Raw genomic sequence first — 24,837 nt, 5'->3', positions numbered from 1 at the left:
TATCGGCTGGAGATCAGTTGTAATAGCAGATCTCCAATTAGTACCTGGAGATTGGCAACCCTAGGAATGGTGGATGGGGGCTTGCCAGCTAAAGTGATTGGTGTGTGATACTTCCTATCAGCATGAGTGGTCGATCCCAAGTGATTATGTTCAGTGGTGAAAAAACTCAGCCGTGCTTGCCTGAGACTCTCTCCAGGGCTATCTGGGACAATACCCATGAAATGCTCGACAGAGACCTTGGATATGCCATGCCCATGCATTTCCAACGTAGTATGCTTTTCTCTACATGACATATACATCTGATGTCAATTCCAGGCCAGTGACGGTTTCAGAATGCCCTATGCAGTATCACATTCCCATGAACCCAGTGGGGTGTGTAGTTAGAGGATTGCTCCCAAGAACATTTTTGGCCAAATGCGTACACTGCCTTGGTCTCCCTGGGTAGGATTTGAACCCATGACCCCCTTTTTCCCTCTCCCCAATGAGCTAGCAAGGGGATGACCAGGAAGTCCTCCTGTGAGCGTGTGGTTGTGTGTCGCTGCCCTATTGTCTGCGTTCCTCTTGCTTGGCAAAAGGGTGGTACTCCTTAATCCCCAGCCAAACCAAGTCTTGTGCAGGGGAGGTCTTGAGCATTTGCTCGGGCCCAAGGGGATGTCTTGGGCATACCTCTACCAAATGAGCTGTGAGGCATGTGGGTGTTGTGGCAGCAGAACTTGCCATGGCAAAAGGGGACAGGATTGCTGGAGGGAGCTTGAGGCCAGATCTGGGGAATTCCTTGGCATGTACTTGTTCCAGGGCACCAACTGGTCCCACAGCAGCAGAAGGGTGCTGTGTTTCCCTTTGTTTCCACCCTTGTTGTTCTGCATGTGGGCAGAGCAGGTTAGCATAAGGCGGTGTGGCTACATCACCATGTGCAGAGGTATGATAGGCACACCGTGCTGCGGTTGGTGAATGTCAGCAGGGCTGCTATGGTCTCTAGTGCAATTGCTATGTTCTTTGTACCTTGGTGTGGGGTTTTCCTTTTGCATGTATCCCCTCTGCTGAGTGAGCATAGGATACCAAGTAGAGACATTGGCACAGGAGTTTCAAGATGGGGCTGCCCAGGAGAGTCTCCAGATCCTTAACAGACACTGTTTATGCCCAACCAGATATATAAGCCAAAGTCAACTATCTACAACAGCATGATAAAAAGCTACTCAAAGAAAAACCCATGGACAAGTGTGCCACCCTAGAACTTGCCACATCAACTGGCTACCTTCTTAATAATATTGGAATGTGTGTAGACCCCAGCAGATGTCACTTAGGGCCATTTTCTCCAGGTGAACTAATCTCTATCAGCAGGAGATCAGTTGTGATAGCAGGAGATCTCCAGCTAGTACCTGGAGGTTGGCAACCCTAATGTCACTGGACACAACCACATAGGCTAAGGACACAAATACATGGTACATTCTCCCCAGGGACATCTCTGGGTTAGGTAGAGAAGTATGTTCTGAAGTTCTACACATGGACTTTTCAGAATGGGACTGTGGCGTGAAGAAGAAAGGGGCTTAGACTTTCCTCCCGTTCTCCTCAGGGGCAATATTTGCACCATGGTGGATATGTAACATGTAGCTCATCAGTACACATGTAGCCCCTTAAGAGGGTAAATAGTGAACTGGATGATTTTGTTGTATGAGATCCATCAGATAAAGCAGCAGGAGCCTTATCAAACTGATCAACTTAAATTAAAACAACGAGCTTGAATGATTGATGTAAGATCTGCCAATCCGACGCGTTCTTAAAGGAAGGGGAGGGAGGAACTTTTGAGAAGTTACATGAGGGAAAAAAAGGTCCTCCAGCCACGTGTACAACAAAGAGGATCCTTTGACCGGAAGACTCTGTGCTTTACCTCTCCACTGCTCTACAAATCAACAGGAAGAAGGTCGTAAGACCGGAAATTCGTCTTACTCGTGTTACACCAAAACCACTCCTGAAGGTAATAACCATAGAGAAGAGACGATAGAAGGTCTACGATTAGGTAATCCCTGGAATACTTCCTGGCTCAGCCGATCTAGAGCGTCTGGTAAAACTCGTTGGTATTTTTAACTTTAAAAAGTTTTTTTAAGTTTAAATACTTATTTTTTCAACCCGAAAAAGATATTAAGTTGGACAATAAAGTATTTTCTATTAACTACATGCTGGACTCCTGCTAGATGACCATCAAATTTTTAATAAAGTTACATACTCTGGAGCCTCTCCCTGATCTGGCTAACATAGCCCTGCTCTTATGAAATCAAAGGGAATTCTACTGAATTCAATCATGGAAAAAAAAGTACAGGACATGTTTGCTAAATATTCTGAGGCGACAATTAAACAATTAAAACAGATTTCTACACAGATGGCTCAATTGATTTCAGTGATGACGACTCTTGACCAATCATCACTGGTATGTAATCAGAAGTTGAATCTGGTTACAGAAGACATAAAAGTCTTGAAAATTCAAATGATGACTACAAATATGGACTTACAAGCAATGGATTCTTCTGCCCAAAAAGTCACGGAAGAATATCAGGATATAAAGAAGAAGACAGAAGTCCAAGAAAGTAACCAGCCGGCGACAAAGAGACCAGACATACAAGAAATGGACTTTTCATTTAAAAAAGACATGGAAGGACGTGTGGATACAAGGAAGAAGAGAGCAGATCAAGGAACACAGATTGAAGCCACGATGGGGATTAAGCCCAGAAAGAATTATTTTTGGATATACACCTTGCCTGAGGAAATGAGAGAAAACAAAGAAATCTTGTTCCCATACCTGATTGACTTATTTCAGTTACAGAAGGAAGTATTAGACCATGGTTAAAGGATTGACTTAAATATGATTGCTGGATTGGAAGGCTTTGACAGTGTGGACGGGTGGCATGGCTATTTTAAATTTATGTTAAATGGAAAGGGACAAAGGTTTCAGAATAAAGGGATTAAATCATTTTAACGCTAGAACTGGTGGAATTGGAGAAACTGGGGAAAAGGGGAGTATTGAAGGAATCATTGTGATAATGTACAAGATCTGGGAATAATGGAAGGCTACTTTTTATTTTGATCCAGAATGTAAAATTTTATAAAACATGAAACTTTAGAATGAAATTAATGTTAGGATCAGTATATGTTAACGAAGGCTAATAATACTTTATTAAGAGGTAGATGGAGGTGATGGGGAAGTTGTCATATTTTTTATGTTTAATGGTAATTAAGACAACAATCAATATAATTGCGATTGTGATATTATTTTTACGCTGTTGTCAAAATTATGGAGAATTTATAGCTTTAAAAAATCAATAAAAATTTATAAAAAAAAAAAAGAGGGTAAATAGTATCTCTCAGGACCATTTCAGGTTAGAAAAACAGTGCAGAAGATCTAAATTCCCTCCATACACCATGGTTCTGATTCAAAACAGGCCCCAATGTGCCCAAGAAGTGTGAACCTACAGAACACACCTCTTCACCCAACCCAGGGATGCCCCCAGGAAAATGTAACATACTGTTAGGCTCTAATTTCACACTGAAGTGAAACATCTGTCTGGTTTGTACCACTTCAGACTATAGGTAGGGACTTAAATGATTAGTATTACTAACCTAAGAAGAGTTACACCCTTCTAAAGTCCACTGAAATAATAAGTTAAAAAGTGTATAACTCTGTCGAAGGCTTTCACGGTCAGAGTTCATTGGTTCTTGTAGGTTATCCGGGCTGTGTGACCGTGGTCTTGGTATTTTCTTTCCTGACGTTTTGCCAGCAGCTGTGGCAGGCATCTTCAGAGGAGTAACACTGAAGCACAGTTCACAGTGGGTAGCCGTGTTAGTCTGTCTGCATTAGTAGAAAAGAGCAAGAGTCCAGTAGCACCTTAAAGGTAAAGGTAAAGGTCCCCTGTGCAAGCACTGGGTCATTCCTGACCCATGGGGTGACGTCACATCCCGACGTTTCCAAGGCAGACTTTGTTTACGGGGTGGTTTGCCAGTGCCTTCCCCAGTCATCTTCCCTTTACCCCCAGCAAGCTGGGTACTCATTTCACCAACCTCAGAAGGATGGAAGGCTGAGTCAACCTTGAGCCGGCTACCTGAAACCGACTTCCGTCGGGATCGAACTCAGGTCGTGAGCAGAGCTTTTGACTGCAGTACTGCAGCTTAACACTCTGCGCCACGGGGCTCCTTAAAGACTAACAAAAATATTTTCTGGCAGGGTATGAGCTTTCGTGAGCCACAGCTCACTTCTTCAGATACCACTGTGTGTCTCTCACTGTCCTTCAGTGTTACTCCTCTGAAGATGCCTGCCACAGCTGCTGGCGAAACATCAGGAAAGAAAATACCAAGACCACGGTCACACAGCCCGGATAACCTACAAGAACCAGTGTATAACTCTGCTTAGGAATACACTGTAAATGTTTTCCCATTAAACAAATTCCTCCATAAAGCAAATCAGATGTCAGAGAGAATGGTAGCCTAAGATTACTGTCTCCCTGGCATCTCTTTTTCCATGTCAAAGGAACATTTTCCTTTTGGAGAGGCATTTAATCCTGTGTGGCTCACCTGCAGTCTGAAGAGGTATAGTTAAACAGGCTTACCACTTTAGTGAGAACTAGACTATAGAGAGAGACAGGGAGAGAGAAGTTGGAAATATTTCTGATGCATTTCCAAATCCTGCATGAAAATGTTGGCACCGTGCACAGTCTTTTCCGTTCCTGGCAACCTACATTTCAAAGCATGAACAAGACTGTTAACACCAACCTCACAATGTGCAGAACCAGCTTTGGATATTCAAATCGGAGAGGGGAGGGAGCACCCTATCCTGTGTAGGAGTCTTCCCATGTGCTCCTTGTGTTTTCAGTTTAGCAGATTAGCATTAATAATCGGTAGCATGGAAGGCTGCCATGCAGACCTGCCTTTAGCGATCTGTCCTGCCCAAATATTACAAAAACACTTCCGTTTAAAGTGTCACAGCAATAAAGCAAATTCTCATTTAATTCAGTTTGATTTCACACAGTGTGAAATGGAAGAGGTGTGAAACGGAAAGGGACAAGGGAACGTTCAGGCGGGCGGGGGGGAACACTCCAACCTCCCCTGTATGTGGCTTTTCCCTCTGTACCTTCCTAAGGGCTGTTGTCACACCTGAGCTCTGATACTGTGCATGGCCAGCTGGAAGAAAAGTTCAGACAAGACAAATGGACAGCAGTGAACAGAGGACCCAGACTGCCATACCTCACTATGCAACACATTGACCCTTTAAATCTCACTCTTACCGCTGCATACAGGTGTATGGACAGAGAGGTGTTTAAAGATATACTCTGCCACCATTCTTTTGTGCTGTTCGGACCCCAGAGAGCAAAGTCAGAGGAAGAAGACACATCTAAAGAAGCAAGTTACGTCCCTGCTCTACCCATCGGACACGGAGCAGTTTAAATATCTGGAATGCAGCTGAGCCTCCCTCAAAGTGGATGCTAAGAAAAGAGCAGGAGGATGGGAATGAAACGGCAGCAGCAGATTTCTGTAACTGTTATCTCCTTGAGAATCTTTGATGCTGCCCGAGCCTGGGAGGGGGGGGACCTGTCATCAAAAAGATGAAGATTCCCCCTCCCCTCGGGTACCAGGATTGAAGTGTCCTGCCCCAAAGATCCAGTGCCGTTCCCTCATTGGCACAGGCAAGACAGCAGAAGAAGGAGGGGGGAAGAGATGGCAAAAAGACCAGCAGCCAAGCATTTTAGCCTGTGGTTGCTAGGATACTGGGGAGACCCTCCACTGCTAAGCAGACAAGGGAGAATTTTTTTTTTTTAAAGAAAATGCCCAGGCCCAAAGCAAACAACAGTCACAATAGAAAGATGTGACTTCCTTCTGCCCACCTCTGCCCAGGAAAGATGCCAGTCTCCAGTGAAATGGCATGTACTACAAACCTGGAAACAGATACTCAATAGACTGGGGGGGGGGGGGGAGAGATAGAGAGACAGATGATTCATATTCTAGAGACAGCCGAGACTGGCCCTCTAGTTAAGGGTCTGTCAGTTTGCAATTTGAAAGCCAATTTTCTAGGACACAGATCTCAACTATCCCTTTTAAACCAGCCCCTGAGCATATGGAGGTTATCTTATCAATGTCCTAAATGTTTCACTGGCAATGAACAGTGGAAAAGTGGAGGGGGGGGAACTGTACTGATTATTATTTTTTTCTTTTAGAAGTAGTTATGGATACAGATCTTCAAAATTACAGCAAAGTGACATTTCTGTATAAGACTGCAGGGAAACATGGTAAAAAGCCTGAGAAACACCAGTCTGGTTTTGTGAGTGAAGAAGGGCACACAGGCTGTTTGCATTATGACAAGTTTTGTATTTTTCATTTAATCGACATGGTTCTGATAGTCGTTCAAATTAACAGGAAAAGATAACATCAGACATCCGACAGCCACTATTCTTTCATGTCGATCATAACACACTCCTTCATGTGAAAGACTATGAGCTTTGCATGGAAAAAAAATCATAGTCCCACAAACTATACATCTATATTGCTGCTACGTTTCTAGAACAAATACCGTTATGGCGCTTAAACACTAACACGCCGCATTTACAGTGCAATCCGGTGCAGAGTTACTCCAGCCTAAATCCATTGATTTCAGAGGGCTCAGACTGGCGTAGCTCCGCACTGGATGGCACTGTGAGTGTTACATAAGCTTTCATGAGCCACAGCCCCACTTCGTAAGATGTGTCAGGATGCATCTGACAAAGTGGACTCTGGCTCATTAAAGCTTATGCAACAATGCATTTTGTCTCTAAGTGCCACAAGAGTCTTATTTTGGCTGCAACAGCTTAAAACGGCTACCTTCTGGAAAATTGTATTCTAAAACTTTGTGAAGTCTGATTGCTAGCCATTCCAAAAAGCACATTTTTTCTCGATACAGAAAATCCCTCGGCTGTACTAAGTTTTATACTGTCCCATTCTTACATAGTTCAAAAAGTGCTGGATTTTTTTTTAAGTGCATCCTTTGTGAATGAATTCCTTAAATGGAAAGGTATTGGCAAAGCAACATGTTTTGAAGTGACTAAACCAATTGGAGTCATCCTTTGTACAAGCCTCTGAATTAAATTGCACATTAAATCTCGTATAGCAGAGTACGAATCTTCGGTGTACAGAATGGAAGTCTAATCTTTGTACATTCTGTTATAGTTCCATCCTTCTATTATTATTTTTCCTTTTCTAAAGGGAACTGCCAAGTACAGAGTAGAACCCCAATGTTCTAGCATTAGTTATTCTGCGATTCTATCCATGGCCGGCTCAGCCATTCAGACAGTCTGACGGCCATTTGAGGTGGCCCGTTTCAAGCTTTGCCTGCCATGCTGGAAGCAGAGAACAACCCCACGTTCTCACACTGCTTCGGTTTCAGCTTGCTTCTCCTGTCAGCTTCTCTACAACATCCAAATTAGAACTTTCTGTGGCAGGATGTATAATCCCCTGATGGGCCAGCCTGGACAGGAATGGGAAGCACAAAGCATTTTTAACTACCTGTTCCTCCACTCATATTCCAAGGCATTGTTGCGGCAGGTTCTGGAATGCCATCTCACTTTGTGTAGGTGTTCCCCTGTCTGGCTCCTACTCCTGTCCCACTTAATGGTGGCAAAAGCTCTTGAGCCAATCCAGATCCTCACCCTCTGACCAATTTGTCAGCTCTCCTGACAATACATTTATGTTCTTTCTGTGTAAGAGGAAATCAACAAAGCACCCAGAATGAGCCATAATGGTACATTAGTGAGACAAAGGCAAGTAACAGCTGTTAATGGATGCGTACTTGTGTGATGGGATTTGTATGCTATGATTTAGACTGGATATTTACATGGACCATTGCACCCAATGGGACTTACTCCTGTGTCAGCACAGTCATGATTGAACCGCAAATGTTATCATTTTACGAGGGGGAAAACCCTATGCTCCAAAATCTTGTTAAACAGAATTCCATTCTATTGCTTTTGCCTAAGAGAAGCCGATGAATGAAGTCGGGTGCCATTTCCAAGCATCCAACTCAGAGTCAGAAGAGTTCTATAATTTCTATAATTTATTGTGGTCTTTGACCAGTAGTACAAAGATAAAAACGTCAGAAGAGTTTGCAACTTTACTCATTACAGAAGAGAATTAACCTGTGCGTCTTTATACGACAATGCGGCTGGTCAGTTCTGCAGCAAACAAGCACACCCTTCGATGGCTTTTCCAGTGGAGGAAAAAGCTTTCACATCGACGAAAATTGGAAAGTGCTGTGCCCTGCCGAACAGGAGAGCAGTTGGGACCCCTTTGCAATTTCAAATCACTCACTCTTTACAGTTCAAGTTGGTGAGGATAAAGTGTGATGTCGCTCACCAGCTAATTACCCATACCAAAAAGGAGAAAAATGTTATTAATCAAGATCAGACAGTTTTGGTGTAAAAGGGTCCCTTTTTCCCCCTTACAGCTTATTGACCATTTAGCAAGGCAAGGAGCCATCCCTAAAAGCAAAGATTCCAAATGTTAACTCTCAAGGAGACAAGTTTGGATGTCTATACACGTTTCAAGTGCACCCGATCAAGTCAAATGGCTAATCAGAACGTTGGTAGGAGAGCTGACTGTAATAAGGAAAGCCACAAAATGCCCACAGAAATCAATATTCAGGTTATATGTTGCATCCTTTGGAAGATCTCTCCCATCTATACATGTTTCTACTCACTGTATGTTCATTTGAAATGTTGCATTCAAAAACATTAAAGTGGACTGTATCTGCAAAGATATCTGTGTTAACAGCCGTTGGGTGCTAAAAATAAATAAAAGCATGTGGTGCATTTTGACATGAGGATTTATAAGGCGGTCATGAAAGGAAATTAAATGCGGAGCGAAGGATGCTATATTTCTTCTTCATGGGGTTAGCTTTCTCCATTAAAAACTTGTGACAGCAAGTGTGAAACAAGAACAGATGATTTTACCCCAAATTTATTTAAAAGCTTCAAACTAAGATTTACTACGACTGTCCTTTCTGAGGCAGGCAAGCCAAACCTATGAGAAAAAACCCTGAGAGCAGGGATTTTCCTTCCCTTTGAAGACATTCAAAGCCACAGAGAGGAAAGAGATCAGGAAAGCCAGGGCAAGCCTCCAAGTATGTACCCCATGGGACTTGCATGCTCTATTCTAGCTCAGTATTTTTGTCACAACAGATATTACCTGATCTCTTCCCTCGTTCCACAGAATGTCAGAAAACAAGCTCTGTACATGAAGTGTCCATCCACTCACCAGCTCCTTCCCATCTGTCATTCCACATTTTGCTGCCCACAATGTATCTGACAAGATTTTGTTTTACGAGAGGTAGTTTACTTCTTTTCCTTTGGAATACACGGTCACAACCTGTCTCTCATTTTTGTCGTTGCTTAACCATTATTGACCAATAATTCATCACTCTGAAGCAAACCCATCAATCCAACAGGATGCCACAAAACTGTCAGCTACGCAGGGAAATGCAGTTTACAAGTTTCCCCCTTATTCAAACCTGAATGTGAAAGGCCACGAATGTCAACAGGTATGACCAGGGCTCCCCTGCAGTTCTCTCATGGACCTGGTACTGAAATTCATATTTTGGTTCTCCTCTGGAAAGCGCAATCCTGGTGAATCTCAGTGTACTTAATGTTCAGTGTAACGGAATGTAAATTGGGACATTTGCTCCAGCAGAAATGTTACCTTTTCTGTACTCTCAGCACAACATAACACTGAAGTGAGAAGATCTTTGCTTTTGCTAACTGTAAGGCTTTACAAGTCAGTCATTTTTCATGTTGGTAAATTAAATGCAATCCTTGCCTTACTCACTCTCTTTTAAAATTTCAATATAGGATCACTTGCATGACCAAGACCACCCCTCTTAGTGTGGCCACCTCAGTTTGGTATCAAAGTGGCATATTAATTGTTTGATCTTACCATTGTGGACTCAGTACAACTTAAGGTAAGCTAAAGAGGGGAGGGGATGTGGCTCAGTGGTAGAGCATCTGCTTGGCATGCAGAAGGTCCCAGGTTCAATTCTCAGCATCTCCAGTTAAAGGGACTAGGCAGGTAGGTGATGTGAAAGACCCCTGCCTAAGACTCTGGAGAGCCGCTGCCGGTCTGAGAAGACAATACTGACTTTGATGGACCAAGGGTCTGATTCAGTATAAGGGAGCTTTATGTGTTCAAAGAACTCTCTCAGACTGTTTGCTGCACTGCAATCTGCCCTCAGCAGGGTGATCAGACAACTGGTCGATTCCAGCATGTGGTGGATTCCCTTATAAAGTTGCCCTACTCAGAGGGCTGATTTTTTTTTGTTCTTGTTCTTGTGAATCAATCCTAAGCTTGTATGCCTAAAATGTATCCAGGCTATGAGCCACAAGAGTGAGGGGATGGTGTCATAAAATATGAAAGGACAATACAAGAAGAGCTGGAACAAAGATCCACCTAGACTAGCATTCTTTTTCCAATTGCAGCCAGCTAGGATGCTTCCAATAGGCTGACAGGAAGATAACAATAGCCCAATGCTGACATTCCATGATTATTTATCACACATTGTTTGGTACCACAATCATTCAGTTCAAACCTTTCTCTAGAGTAGCAACTCATATGTGGAGGTGGGGTGATGTAGTTAGTTGTTAATTGGTTGACTTATCTTGAGGAGAAAGGTATGGTCTTGTACAGATATTCTTGTATACGTTTACCGTATTAAAAGATTAATGTGTCCTCAAGACTGCAGTTTACGTTGCACCAAAAGTTTCCCTTAAACCAGGGAAATGAATGCTTTTGTGCTCCAGTAAAAATCTGAAACTACATGAGAAATCTGGAAAACATTTCATACTTCTTTATATATGGACATTGATAGCAGTTTCCTAGGAATGTGCACTTACTTGGGAATAAGCCCTACTGAGAATAGTGGAACTTGTGTTCTGGTTACCATATTACCCAGGATTTTGCTGCAGGGGTATCTTTTCAGAACAACCACATACACAGCATCTGACTACCATTATGACCCATTGCTTCCTTCTCTGGAAGCACTGCTTCACAATTTGCTAAGCTGTTATGGTGTGCGTACACCATCATACAATGTCAGCTAGAGACACCCCTTCAATTCTAGCTTTGGTCTTTCTGAAAACCAACCAGCCCCCGCTCCCCCACGGGATTTCCAAGCTGCGAAGCAAACCAGACTTCTCCAAGAGAGGTGTGAGAAAGACGAAATACTGACGAGAGGAAGGGGCTAAAAGGAAATCCTACACTGGAGGTGCTGTGCCCCAGGGGAGACTCAATTATGTGCGGGACAAACCTGCACGCTTATGGGGACAAAAGTCTAGTGCCAGCATAAAGCTAAGGCGTCTCTCCCAGTGCCTGTCTGAATCAGTGGTAGAACCAACCCGAAGGACAGAAAGAGACAGGGATCTTTGAGCAACCCATACTCTTCAAGGGACTCAGCAGGTTGCTGCATAGAACGGATCTTGTAGTGCCTATTTTTTTAATGCTAGCGTTTAGTCCTAAAACGTGCAATGCAATACAAAAGAAGTGCATGGCATGTGCAGAGTGTCTTTTCTTCGCAGTGCTTCTGGAGTTCAGAAGGGGGTCGAACCCTGGCACCTCTCTTTTTAGATACTGAGCTCCGGTATCCAGCGTCTGTGCTGCTCAGCTGCTGTTACAGCCTCACAAACAAGAGACTTGCATGGAATAAAAGAAAGACCATGAGATAAAAGAGTCAAGGCTTCCAAAGCCTTCTGCTAACCTGGACAGGAGGGGGAAGAAAAACATTTGAGGGTGAGGGATCAAGGGAAAGCTCTTGACTCTCCCCAAATAGGAGAAGAAACTTCTGTGTGCTGAGGTGGAAAAAAGCAAAGCCCCTTCACAGATGTGTGTTTTTTTTTATAGGGCACTGAAGCTGCTATATAAACCTTGCCCGTCCTTCTGTTCTCCCCAGGAAATGGAGTAAAGAAAGTGGCAGAAGAGTGGAGGAGCTGCGACTCACATTCTTACATCTGCCTTATGACAGCGCCAATTGTCAGCTTAAAGACCTCTTTGCGGGTAAAGGTGCGAGCGGTTTTCCAGAAAGCTGCTAACCGGCAGATCTACATACCACAGTTAAAGGGCCCGATCACCTTCACATCTGCCATACAGAACGATGGGAGAAAGGACCCAAAAATAATTTCGTCTGCCCGGCTGCCAACGGAAATCAGAGCTCGGGGAAAGACACGTTGAGCCGAAAGAAAGAAAGAAAGAAAGAAAGAAAGAAAGAAAGAAAGAAAGAAAGAAAGAAAGAAAGAAAGAAAGAAAGAAAGAAAGAAAGAAAGAAAGAAAGAAAGAAAGAAGAGCGAGAGAGAGAGAAAGAAAGAAAGAAAGAAAGAAAGAAGAGCGAGAGAGCGAGAGAGCGAGAAAGAAAGAAAGAAGAGCGAGAGAGCGAGAAAGAAAGAAAGAAAGAGAGCGAGAGAGAGAGAGAAAGAAAGAAAGAAAGAAAGAAAGAAAGAAAGAAAGAAAGAAAGAAAGAAAGAAAGAAAGAAAGAAAGAAAGAAAGGAAGGAAGGAAGGAAGGAAGGAAGGCAGGCCTCCCTCTCTCTTTAAGTGAATAAAGCTCATACCCTACCAGAAAATATTTTTGTTAGTCTTTAAGGTGCTACTGGACTCTTGCCCTTTTCTACTAAGTGAATAAAGCCCTCGTGAATGGAACCAGTACACTTTTTTATCCTCACGTCAGTGAATTCACACCGTTCAACCCTCAGTCCCCCGTTAAATTCAGGGCAGAAGCCACAACAACAACAAAAAAAACCAGACAGAAGCACAAACCACATGGGAGAGACAGTGTAAAGATGCTGTGGTAATTTGAAAGGGGGGGGAGAGGGGACCAAATTCGACAGGATGCGTTCCCCCCCCCTCCCAATGTTAATACTCTAGGAACTCTGTGGGGTTTTTTTGGGGGGGGCGTAGGGGGAATCGCCTTGATGTCTGCTAAGGGCGCATTGGAATGCTGGATGTGTGCGGCTGGATGTGGTTATGGGCGCGCGGGCAGCCCAAACCAGAGGGGAGGGATGGGGGGGGGCAGGGAAAGACGCGGGGAGGGGGGGGCGATCCCTGGAGACGAGCGGGAAAGCGACGGGAAGCAGGAGGCGGTGGGCGCACGGGGCTCCACCAGGCGAGCTGAGGGGCGGGGGGAGACAAACGGGGAGGGGGGGTTAGGGAGCGGGAGCGACAGCGCGGGTGAGGGCGAGCACGCCACAGGGACGCCACACGGACACAACGCTTAACCCCGGGCTTACTGTGGGCTCTTGGGGTAGAAAGGCAGGGTGACATGGCTGAGGTCCTGGAGGTCAAAAGCGGTGGGCTCGGCGGAAATGGCCTGCCTCTTGGTCCTCTGCTCGCCCTGCAAGGCGCCGCCGGGCCCCTGCTGGTGGGCCACCTGGGTGGCGGGCCGGATCACGGAGCGGTACTTGTCCAGCTCGTTCTGCAGCTTCTGGATGAGCTCGTCCTTCTGGTCCAGCTCGAGCTCCAGCTCGTCGATGAGCGCGTCCCGCTGCCTCAGCTCCTCGATCTTCTCCTGCAGGGCGTACTGCAGATCCCGCAGCGTCCCCATCCTCGGCCGCCCCCGCCCGGGGGCTCCGGCCCGCCGCCCCCGCGGGAACTTCCCCCCCGCCGCCGCCGCCGCCGCCGCTCGCCCCACTTCCAGCCAACTTTGCCGATCGACCTCCTCCCTCCGCCGCCGGACCCCGTCAGCCCCGGAGCGCGCGCCTCCAGCCTGGCCGGCTCCGGGCTCGTCGAGGGAAATGGGTGGGTGGGAGCGGCGAAGCTAGGCGAGGGGGCTGCCCGGGCGCCTCATCGTCTTCGGCGGGGCCCCCTCGGCCCCCGCTCCGCCGACGGCTGGCTGGCGAACCGGCGAGGGCTTCCTCCCCGCCTGCGTCAAGCTACACTGGAGCGAGCGACGGAGAGGAGGAGAAGGAGACGGAGGGAGGGGACGGCAGGGCGGGCGAGGGGCGTCTGCAGCATGCCGTAGCACATGCACTTTCCCTCCGCCGCGCTTCGGCGGGCTACGACGCCGCTCAGCTGCACAGCCGGCGGCTCCCGCCTCCCCCCCCCCGGCCTCCCCGGGCGCGCGCGCACACGCACCGGGCGCGTGCGTGGGTCGGTGGGCTTCCTCGGACGCCGCGCCACCTTTTGCAACCCAAAAGGAGCGCGCGGCGTTTGCAGGACGGGGAGAGCTGGGCTGCGCGGTTAGGGGCGCGCGCTCGTTCCCCCGGATGGCCCGCGGATGACCCCCCGGGGTAGCTGAAGGTCCGTCCCCAGGCTGGAGGCGCGTTCAGCCCAGGAAGGGGGGGGGGAGGACTCCTGGAAGCCTCGTTCTGGATGTGTTATGGGGGGGGGGGGCTGGCGGTGCTCGGTCGGCGTCGAGGCCAAGCAGCCTCCGCGGGCCAACAGGTGCTCCGTGCGGGAAAGCAACAGCGTCGGTCGGCCGCCCTCGCGTTTGTTTTAGCTCCAGTTTTGAACACGCTGCCCTACCCCTTAAGTAGCAGCTTGGGCAGACTTTCTCAGTAGAGAAGGGCGAGAGCCCAGTAGCACCTTAAAGACTAACAAAAATATTTCCTGGCAGGGGGTGAGCTTTCGTGAGCCACAGCTCGCTTCTTCAGATGCAGCTTAGAACGTGAATCCATCTGTCTTTAAGTAGAGGAGAGTGAATTCAGACAAGCATTAGTAAGTAAATGTTAACAGTATGTAAATGTGAATCGCAGGCGTGATGGGATTAGGTGTGGTCTGCAGAAGAGCCTGTGATGTCCAGGGGAGAGACGGGTGTGGAGAAACCAGCACTGGTCATGAGCCATGAATGCAAGGTCTTGATTCAGCCCAGGTAATCCAGCCTGCCCCAGGCAACCTCCAGAAGTAGCTGCAACTTCACCTGTAGCAAACAGGCACGTTAAGGGCTGCTGTCGAGGAGCGCTGGCACCATTTGAAATATTCGTTGTGATGCCGTTCCCAGGCCGTTGCAACATGCCTAAAAGCAACCTCCCGGGTTTTCTGTCTGTGTTTCCAGCTACCTGAGATTTCATTTTTGAAGGCATGGAAATAATTAGTTTTTAACCATCCGCTTTTCTCCAAAGAGTCGTAAGGCTTGTCCATCTCCGTTACAGTGAGAGCAGTAAATGTAACCACCCCGTGTCATTAAAATACTGGAAAAGCAATTCATTGACCAGAGGGGGAGAGGCATTTGCATTTTAAATGTTTTTTTGTTTTTAAGAAACCCTAAAAGGAATCTTGATCAACCTGCTAAAAAAGGTTGGCTGCAAGTTTTGTTCTCATTTTTTTTCTTGCTTTGGGCATGGGAGACACAGACATGAGACCGTCATCTACCCAGATACTGCTGGGTTTTTGGCCGCAGCCCCTCAAACTGTACGATTTGAGAACAGGTGCAGCCATCACTCTATACCAAAATCCAAACAATTATAGAGCCATCACTCTATACCAAAATCCAAGACACCCATTCCCAGCAATTGATGCATGACTTTAGATTAGGCACCTGGATCCTACTCAGTCTAGCCAATATTCTTTTCCCATCCGCAATTCCAAATTTGATAATCAGGAAGCAAAACACTGTTGTAAGAAACTCACTGCAGGAAAATAAAAAGTGAAGATGGTGTGTGCTGCATCTTACTAACAGGTGCTGTGAAATATACATGCGGGGCCATTATTGAAAACCAGAACAGGACAGCTTTATCCTGCCAGATCTGAACAAGCATTAGCCAAATGATACTGTATGGCTTGAAAGATGGAGTTGCTCTTAAATACAATGTTATGTTCAAACACAAACAAGCCCAGGTAGATGAAAATAGAGGTTGTGCTGATCTTGCTAGAATAGTGGTTCTCCGGGGAGGGGGAAGGGTGATTCATGCATGTATATTATCACTCAAGTAATTTCAACATCAAATAATATCTTCCATATGTAAAGGGGTCACCAACAGAATGTTTCACCAGAGACCAAACATTCCTGTCTCCTCACAATGCATTTCAGTTGAGTTGGTTCATACATTCAGCTGCCAGTGTACTAGTAATCAAGTGAGGAACATCATGCAAGAAGCAAGTTTTGAGTCAGGGCTGTTTCCTCAGGAGTTGGCAGAAGGAGCTGGCAAGAGAGATGTCCAACTGTAGACGTCCGAATAGATGCTGTTGCTAAGGTCCAAGACTGGGTTTGGCCAGCAGTCTGCTTCGTTAGTCTTCCACTGAATTTATATTCTTCCATTATAACCCACCCCAAGTCCTGTGATAGGAACCAGGTGGATAAAATATGACCTTAAACACATGCACTTGCAGAAAAGGTAGGTCCAAATTATCAGGTATTAAGAACAAGTAATAGGAAATGGTCTTTTTTATAAGGAGGCAGAGGGAGTTTGCCAACCATAGCCATTACTGGCATCATTATTCATATGAGCTTCCTAGTGGGATCAAGCTAGTTGCTGCCAGAGCTAGTTGCTGGATTAAATTGTCCTTTGCACCGCAGTTGTTGCATTCTAGGAGATGAGCACTTTCCCTGCCGATCTTTCTTAAGCCATTCCTTCCATGTGTGTGAATTGAATGATATGGTAGAGTGATGACTGCTGCCTATGTCACCAAATCTGCAGACTGCAGGCAGCTGTGTCACTGTGGACAAATGTGATGCATTTTGTCATGATGAATTTGGAGTAAAGGTGATGACTGGTAAAAAGGAAAGCTGTTTATGGGCATGTGGACAGTTCAATGTAGGTGAGTTGGCTTGTTTGCTCCTAGGTGTTTAAAGAACAGAAGCACGATGAGACAATATTTTTGCACACAAAAAAAGTTAAACTTAGAATGGCAAACTAACATGGGGTTTTACAAGAAAGACCCCTGAAGCAAGAGTCCTATTCACAGGTCTTTTTGTTCAGTAGTCCATGCTTATTTTAAATCCTAAGGAGCAACTGGAGACCTGTAAAAATTAACAGAAAAATTGACTCTCAAGGTGAAACTACCTGTCCCTCCACAACCATTTTCCTGCTATAAATTACTCCCTATCTCTCATGGGGAAAAAGAAGATAGGTTTTTCCCCTGTGGGGCAAAGTAACTGGAGGTGCAAATATTAGCAAGAAAATGGAAGGAGGGAGGGAAAGAGAACATTCTTTCTCTGATCTCCTCCCAGCAAGAGGTAAATGGAGAGGAGAGAGATCACTGGAAGGGTGATATGCAGAAACCTCCATTCCTCTCAGCTGCACAGAATACTAATGACCTCAGCACCTGTGCAAGAGGGACAGTAAAGCCCTTCTCTCTCCATTCATGAACACATGAAGCTGCCTTCTATTGAATCAGACCCTTGGTCCATCAATGTCATTATTGTCTACTCAGACCAGCAACGGCTCTCCAGGGTCTGAGACAGAGGTCTTTCACATCATACCTGCCTAGTCCTTTTAACTAGAGATGCCAGGGGTTAAACCTGGGACTTTCTGCATGCCGAACAGATACTCTACCACTGAGCCACAGCCCCTCCTGTATGAGAACTATTGTGATAGGTTCCATTACAAACTAGCAGGGATGTTTCAGATGTTGGTGCTATGGGACTCCTAGTCTACTTAAAACATCTGTGCTATGAGCTGTGTAAGGGTTTTAACATGTTCTAAAATCTAAATGAATAGATAGTAAATTGAGATTCATTACAGAATTCTTAGGATTCAGTTAGATTTGAAGGCATTGTTTGCCCTGGCACAATTCAAAGTGTTAGTATTGCCCAAAAAAGCCCTAAAGTTCCTAAAATCATGATATGCAAGGATGCAGCTTCTTCCATTTCAACCTACCCATTGATATGCACTCTGACAGGAATGAGATGAGTAATAAACAGATACAGGGCCTTTTCAGTAGTGACATCCAGATTATTTAATGTTTGCAGTTTTAATTAGTTCTACTTTGCTTTTAAGATTATTTTTGGATAGCTATAATGGTTGTATTAATTGTTAGTCTGCTTGAATATTACAGTAGTATTTACTTTCCATTAGTCCATTGGCAGGGAGGCTGTAGGTTTAACTATAATATCATGAACGGGGCTTTCTAGCATCTACTAGATAAATATTTGGAGCACTGGGAATGTTCTGAAGCCATGTTTTGAAGCCCATTAGACACTTTTAAGCTGCACAATGACATCACGGTGCTAGTCAATGCAAGCTTTTGTAAACAGCAAAGCCCTCAAATGATAAAAACGTTTTTGTGCAAACATCCATGATGTGAGAGATTCACTTAACTTGCCTTCAAGCTCAGTAAGTGTTCCGAGGTTTCATCTGCATAGTTTCTCAGCACATGCGGTATTGTGATAGGTGATATTTTTCATGGGCACTCATGTGGAGAAAAAAACATTTTCTCAAATTGAGCAGTGAATGATAATTAATCTTGTTTCATCATCATTTAGAACTCTTTGAAGGTGTCAACAAGCATGCAGATAGCAGTGATCTGGTAAATATTGGACTTTCAAAACATGTTAACAAAGTCTTCTAGGTAAATTCAGTAGCCATAGAATAAGAGAGTGCATTTTCTTATGGTCTAATAATTAGTAAAAATCAAGCAGCTGAAGGTGGGGGGGGGGAATTGTCACAACCCATGATCCAGGCCTTTCTCTTGTTATCTTATACCACTTTGCCAGTAACAAGTCCCTCAAGCTGGAGAATTGTGACTCACCTCACCACCCACACCCTCCTGTTATGTTACTATACTAGGTCCACCATTAACTTTAGGTGTGTGAAGTAAAGTAGATTTTCACACACACACAGGATTCCTTAATCATGCACCAGACAGCATATCAGCTACAAATCAAGAATGCTTTTTCTCAGGGTCCTACAGAGTGTGTAGTGGGTTATCTAAGAGAAAGAAAGAAAGAAAGAAAGAAAGAAAGAAAGAAAGACAGACAGACAGACAGACAGACAGACATCAGGTCATCAGGTCATCAAGTCATCAAGAAAGAAATCAAGAAATCAAAAGAATAACGGATAAAATCCAAACACTGGAGCAACAACATAAAAATCCCCTTAATAAAGCAATTTTGACTGAGATTAAACAATTAAGAAATCAATTAGATATGCTTGAAACTGAGGAGATAACTGAAGAAGTTAGGATTTTTAAGACAGAAGCATTTTGAACACGCAGATAAACCCGGAAGATATCTGGTGCATTATTTAAGGAAAGAAACTGAAAGGAGAATGATAACAGGAGTGAAGAAAGGAGATCAAATTACTCATGTGTAAAAAAAAGGTACAAAAACAGTTTGTGCTCTTTTTTTGCAGAATTGTATAAAAAGGACTCGATATCTGAAGTAGGAATAGAGGAACATATAAAAGGAATACGTATGGAAAAATTCACACCTGAACATAGGGATATATTGAATCAAACTATTACAATTCAAGAAACATCACAAGAAATACAGAAATTGAAAAAAGATAAAGCGCCGAGCCCCGATGGACTAACCTCCCCTCGGATTTGTTTGTCCTTTTCACTTCAGCATTCCGTTCAGCCTGTGTGGTCCACTCTGAATGGGGAGAAATGAGGGCGGAATCTTCTCCTGCCCTGAATCTGATTGGTCCACTCTGAATGGGGAGAAAAGAGGGCGGAATCTTTTCCTGCCCTGAATCTGATTGGTCCACTCTGAATGGGGGAAAAAGAGGGCGGAATCTTCTCCTGCCCTGAATCTGATTGGTCCACTCTGAATGGGGAGAAAAGAGGGCGGAATCTTTTCCTGCCCTGAATCTGATTGGTCCACTCTGAATGGGGGAAAAAGAGGGCGGAATCTTCTCCTGCCCTGAATCTGATTGGTCCATTCTGAATGGGGAGAAAAGAGGGCGGAATCTTTTCCTGCCCTGAATCTGATTGGTCCACTCTGAATGGGGAGAAAAGAGGGTGGAATCTTCTCCTGCCCTGAATCTGATTGGTCCACTCTGAATGGGGAGAAAAGAGGGCGGAATCTTCTCCTGCCCATCACTATGGACAGTGTGCAAAATGGTTAAAAGCAAGGAATGGAATTCTCCCAAGGAGTTGGGGCTAGGAATAATGCTTGCAAATAGTTTCAGAGGGTAGCCGTGTTGGTCTGCAGTAGAACAGCCAAATCTGAGTCCAGTAGCACCTTAAGAGACCAACAAGATTTTGGGGGTATAAGCTTTCGAGAGCCAAAGCTCCCTTCAGCAGATATGATCAGGCCTTTGGCTCTTGAAAGCTTATACCCCCCAAAAAATCTTGTTGGTCTCTAAGGTGCTAATGGACTCAAATCTAGTGTTGCCAGAGAGATAGTCAAGTTTTCAGATGTCTTTAATCAGGATGGTAAGGTTGTAAACAGATTATGAAAAGCCATGGAAGAATTGCTGCAAACTAGATGAATGTGTAGCAGGAAATGAATTCAAGTACCAAGTGATGCACTTTGGAATACAAATCCTAAATTCAGATAGATGAGAGAGAGAGAGAGATCTAATGAATCATGGAGTTGCAAGGGGCCATATAGGCCATCTAGTCCAACCCCCTGCTTAATGCAGGATCAGCCTAGAACACCCTTGACAAGTGTTTGTCCAGCTGCTGCTTGAAGACTGCCAGTGAGGGGGAGCTAACCACCTCCCTAGGTGGCTGATTCCACTGTTGAAAACTCTTAGTGTTCAACAACTCATATCCATCCACTACTACATTCCAGTCATGGGAATCATCCCCCCAAGTCTCTGTAATGTCTACTAAATCATATCCCTCTGCATTAGAAGTTCACGCTCTTCCTTCTTATTGCCCAAACTTTGGGCATTGGTACATAGTCACCTGAAGCCCCACACCTATGTCTCCTTTAGACTTGGCCTTCCCAAGGTGGGCCTCTTCTGTTTGCTCTCCTTCATTTGAATCTCTGTGTTGGTAATCTCCTTCCCCTCATGGTGTCAGTTTAAAGCCCACCTGATGAACCTCTCCAGGTTTCTCCGAAACACATTCTTCCTCGACATTGAAACCTAGCTCGTGATCCCAGAATCCAAATAGCTCCTGCTGGCACCACAAACGCAGCCAGTGGTTCACCTCCATTATCTTTTGTTCCTAAAGAACGAGGAAAGGCTGAAGGTCTTGGGAATGTTTAGGCTGGAGAAGAGGAGGTTGAGGAGGGACATGATTGTTCTCTTTAAGTATTTGAAGGGCTGTCACTAGGAGGAGGGCAGGGAGCTGTTCCTGTTGGCAGCAGAGGATAAGACTTGCAATAATGGGTTTAAATTATGGGTGGAAAGGTACCGAATAGATATTAGGAGAAATTTTTTTGCAGTAAGAGTTGTTCAACAGCGGCATCAGTTTCCTAGGGAGGTGGTGAGCTCCCCCTCACTGGCAGTCTTTAAGCAGCAGCTGGACAAACACTTGTCAGGGATGCTCTAGGCTGATCCTGCATTGGGCAGGGGGGTTGGACTAGATGTCCTGTAAGGCCCCTTCCAACTCTATGATTCTATATAAACACACAGACGCTGAAAGGGTCTTGAACAGACTTTAATGACCCAGGAAACAGGTCTTGGGGATTGTAACAGAAAACTCACAGAAAATATCTGTGGATGGCTACAGCATGCTAAGTGGAAACTTGGGATTAGAAATGGGACAGATATATTATACTGCTGACATCACAACTCTGAAAGAAGGTGAACAGCAAAACAAGTCAATGAATCAGGATGAAGTCAATATTTCTGGTGTCTAATTTGATGTGATTTAAGTTGCACCTGTATGGAGTGGCCATTCCTCAGTCCGGTTCTTGCAGTCTTAACCTTCCTTTTTGTTTACTGATGGCTGAAGAATCTGAGGATTGGGGACATGCAGCTATGGATGCAAGGTGACCTGAAGCACAGGGGCAAACTGTTTGCCTTACCTCACATTAGTCACTGGAAGTGACAATGCTGGTCTAGCTTCACCACCGGAATCAGGAAGTAGTAATGTCCAGGCCGGAACAATTTAGCAGAACGGCATACTTGAACAATGTTTCCTTTAAGGTCGAACAAGTATGACGGAGGCACCCCAAAAGTCAAACCTTTCTTTCAAAATTGAAAGAAAAAAATAGTAAGAGTGAATATCTGAGTTAGCTTTCAAGCTAGCAAGTCAGATTTCATTTTCCTGTCACATTTTTCCCAAGTAAAACAGTTCCACCCTCCTCCTTACCACCTCCCCTATACTGCCACTATGATTAAAATCTAGATTTCCTAGCTCTCTGGTTTTCTGAAAGAGCATACCCTTGAGTCTTTGGCAATCTGTGTGGACAACTTTTTGAAGACAATTCACTCATCAGACACATTCTTTAATACCTTGAAAAGATCAAAGGGTTTGCAATTAATGCCCTGATATAGGACTGAAGAAATACTTCAGACAATTTTCTTTTTGCAGAAAAACTCTCCACCGTGAAATGAAACTTGCTCAGACTGCCAAAACAGGTGAGACAAAGTATTACTGGTCGCAATCCTACACAAAGTTCTCTGTGTGTAGCAACTCAGAGTTATTGGGGCTTAATGCCTCCATAATTAGTTTTCAGACTGCAGCTGTCACCAGATATACTCAAAAAGAAAAGCTTCTTGTTAAAAAAAACCTAGATGTCATATAGGCAATCATAATTCTCTTCGACTATTGAACTTGTCATCTTATTCTCTCCATTGTTAATGCTCACACACTGAACCGCTGTTGTCATAATGTTTTTTTGAGGGAAAGTAACCAAATATGAGACAATTGCTACAAAGTGTATGTTATTCTGTTTTCATCACTGTTTTCAGAATAATCATACATTGATTTATTCAGATATCATGGAAGCTGCACTTTCTAGAGCATAGTCTCCTGAATTTTAATTGAGGGAAAAGTCACAAGCATTACATTCAATCAATAATTTCATAAGTGGCACAGAAGGTCAGGACTGATATGATTTATGAAGCATCATATACACTTAGTGATGCTTTGTAACAGCTAATTGACAGCGCTGGGTATAGAAACTTACATACGCACCAGCCCGCCCCATCTATAATTCTGCTACCAAAAATGATTCATAAGATACTGGCTTATATGTTTCCAAACACTAAGTGAACATATTGGCCAGATTACTTGCAAACCGCACTATGAGAGCAATACTAATAGGGTTGACAGGTCCCTCTTCGCCACCGGCGGGAGGTTCTTGGGGCGGAGCCTGAGGGCGGGGTTTGGGGAGGGGAGGGACTCCAATGCCATAGAGTCCCATTGCCAAAGCAGCCATTTTCTCCAGGTGAACTAATCTCTATTGGCTGGAGATCAGTTGTAATAGCAGGAGCTCTCCAGCTAGTAACCTGGAGGTTGGCAACCCTCACTATGAGGGCAATACTAAGAAGATCTACTCAGAAGTATTCAGTGGGGCTTATAGGAAAGTATTCTTTGGGAGGGGCTGTGACTCAATGGTAGAGCACCTGCTTGGCATGCAGAAGGTGCCAAGTTCAATCCCCGGCATCTCCAGGCAAGTAGGTGATGTGAAAGACCTCAGCCTGAGACCCTGGAGAGTCGCTGCCAGTATGAGTATACTGACTGAAGGACCAAGGGTCTGATTCAGTATAAGGCAGCTTCATGTGTTCATGATTGAAGCCTACATAGGCTTTCTTAGGAATTGCTGGACCTAGACATGGTATAGCATCTTAGCAAAAGATGTGCAGACTTTCAGACTGTGATTTTTATTTTTACAGATAATTTTTAATTGTACCCATTGCAGCTGCAAGGGTTGCAATCTAAAAAGGTCGATGGATGCAGCAGAATAGTCTCTTTTTCACCCATCCCCTTTTGTTAATTTCCCCACTGAAAATGGTGGGAAATTTTCAATAACCATTGGTTTTCCCAACATATATCAAACCAGCTAGGTGAACATAGGTTTTGGTGGGAAAAGGCCTGAAGGGGGATAATTAAAAAGACCCTGTCCTACTCTGATTTTTTTCGGGTAAGAGGGAAGTCCACTCCAATCTGATTATCAGGGAAACAACCAAGAAGTGTGCAAAGGCAGTATTTTAATAATGTTCACTGTTCGGCATTTGCCATTTCCTTCCCCCTATACAGCAAATAGTTGTGTAAACATGGTAATGTTTAACTTCAAGCAATTATTAAAGTTATCAGTGAAATATGAGCTTCTTTTACTTCTGCAAAGGTGGTAAAACGACAGTATGTATGCCTCTGGGCAGCCTGCCAACAGTACCGCTGATGCCTAGTTACTGTTATCAAGGGAGTGGTTTTCTTTCTGGGGTTTCCAGTGAGTCTCTCTCATATTTACATAGAACAGAAGCATTTAAAATGCATCACTTCTGACAGATCAAGTTTATGATTAGCTGGCTAGTGGATGGTTTGAATACTTTCATTGGCCTTTAGCTTAGAACCAATGATTTCAGGGCCTAAGACATAATGGGCGAAAACGCACGGTCGCTTTAGCCTCCTTTATTACCTGTTTCAGCCAGGATTCAGCCAGTATCGAACACACATTTGGCGAAACACATGCATTCAATCCTGGCTGAATCCTGGCTGAAACAGGGAATAAAGGAGGCTAAAGCGACCATGCATTTTTGCCCAATGAGTGTCAGTTGGTTTTAGGGTCTGGTGGTAGAGAATAAAAGGACAGCCTGAGCCTGTTAGGTCAGTCAGGGTGTGTGAAGACACAGTAGTTGCTGGTGTAGGCAACAAAAAGTGGGCACAAAAGACAGCAGAGGAAGAGATGTCAGGAGGAGGAAGCATGTGATCTGACAGGGGTAGGGTTCCCAACCTCCTGGTAGAGCCTGGCGATCTCTCAGAATTACAGCTAGGGTTGCCAGGTCCCTCTTCGCCACTGGCGGGAGGTTTTGGGGGCGGAGCCTGAAGAGGGAGGGGTTTGGGGAGGAGA

General features: G+C 44.8%; 1 protein-coding gene across 2 annotated transcripts in view; it reads right to left on the bottom strand.

Annotated features, from left to right (window-relative positions):
• The window catches only part of PRKG1 (protein kinase cGMP-dependent 1), a 918,924-nt gene that overhangs the window by 795,513 nt on the left and 98,574 nt on the right, over nucleotides 1-24,837 (bottom strand). Inside the window, exon 1 of one of the 2 annotated variants that reach the window (XM_056850021.1) lies at nucleotides 13,274-13,587. The exons of the other annotated variant lie outside the window; for it this stretch is intronic. Coding sequence (XP_056705999.1) covers nucleotides 13,274-13,587 — 314 coding nt within the window. Of the gene's footprint in view, nucleotides 1-13,273; nucleotides 13,588-24,837 lie in introns of those variants that run through there. 2 annotated transcript variants of the gene reach the window in all.

The sequence above is a fragment of the Euleptes europaea genome, chromosome 5 (genome assembly GCF_029931775.1).
Source record: "Euleptes europaea isolate rEulEur1 chromosome 5, rEulEur1.hap1, whole genome shotgun sequence".
Taxonomy (NCBI): Eukaryota; Metazoa; Chordata; class Lepidosauria; order Squamata; family Sphaerodactylidae; genus Euleptes; species Euleptes europaea.
Note: the sequence above shows the minus strand (reverse complement) of the source record. Positions and strands in the feature narration are given on the sequence as shown.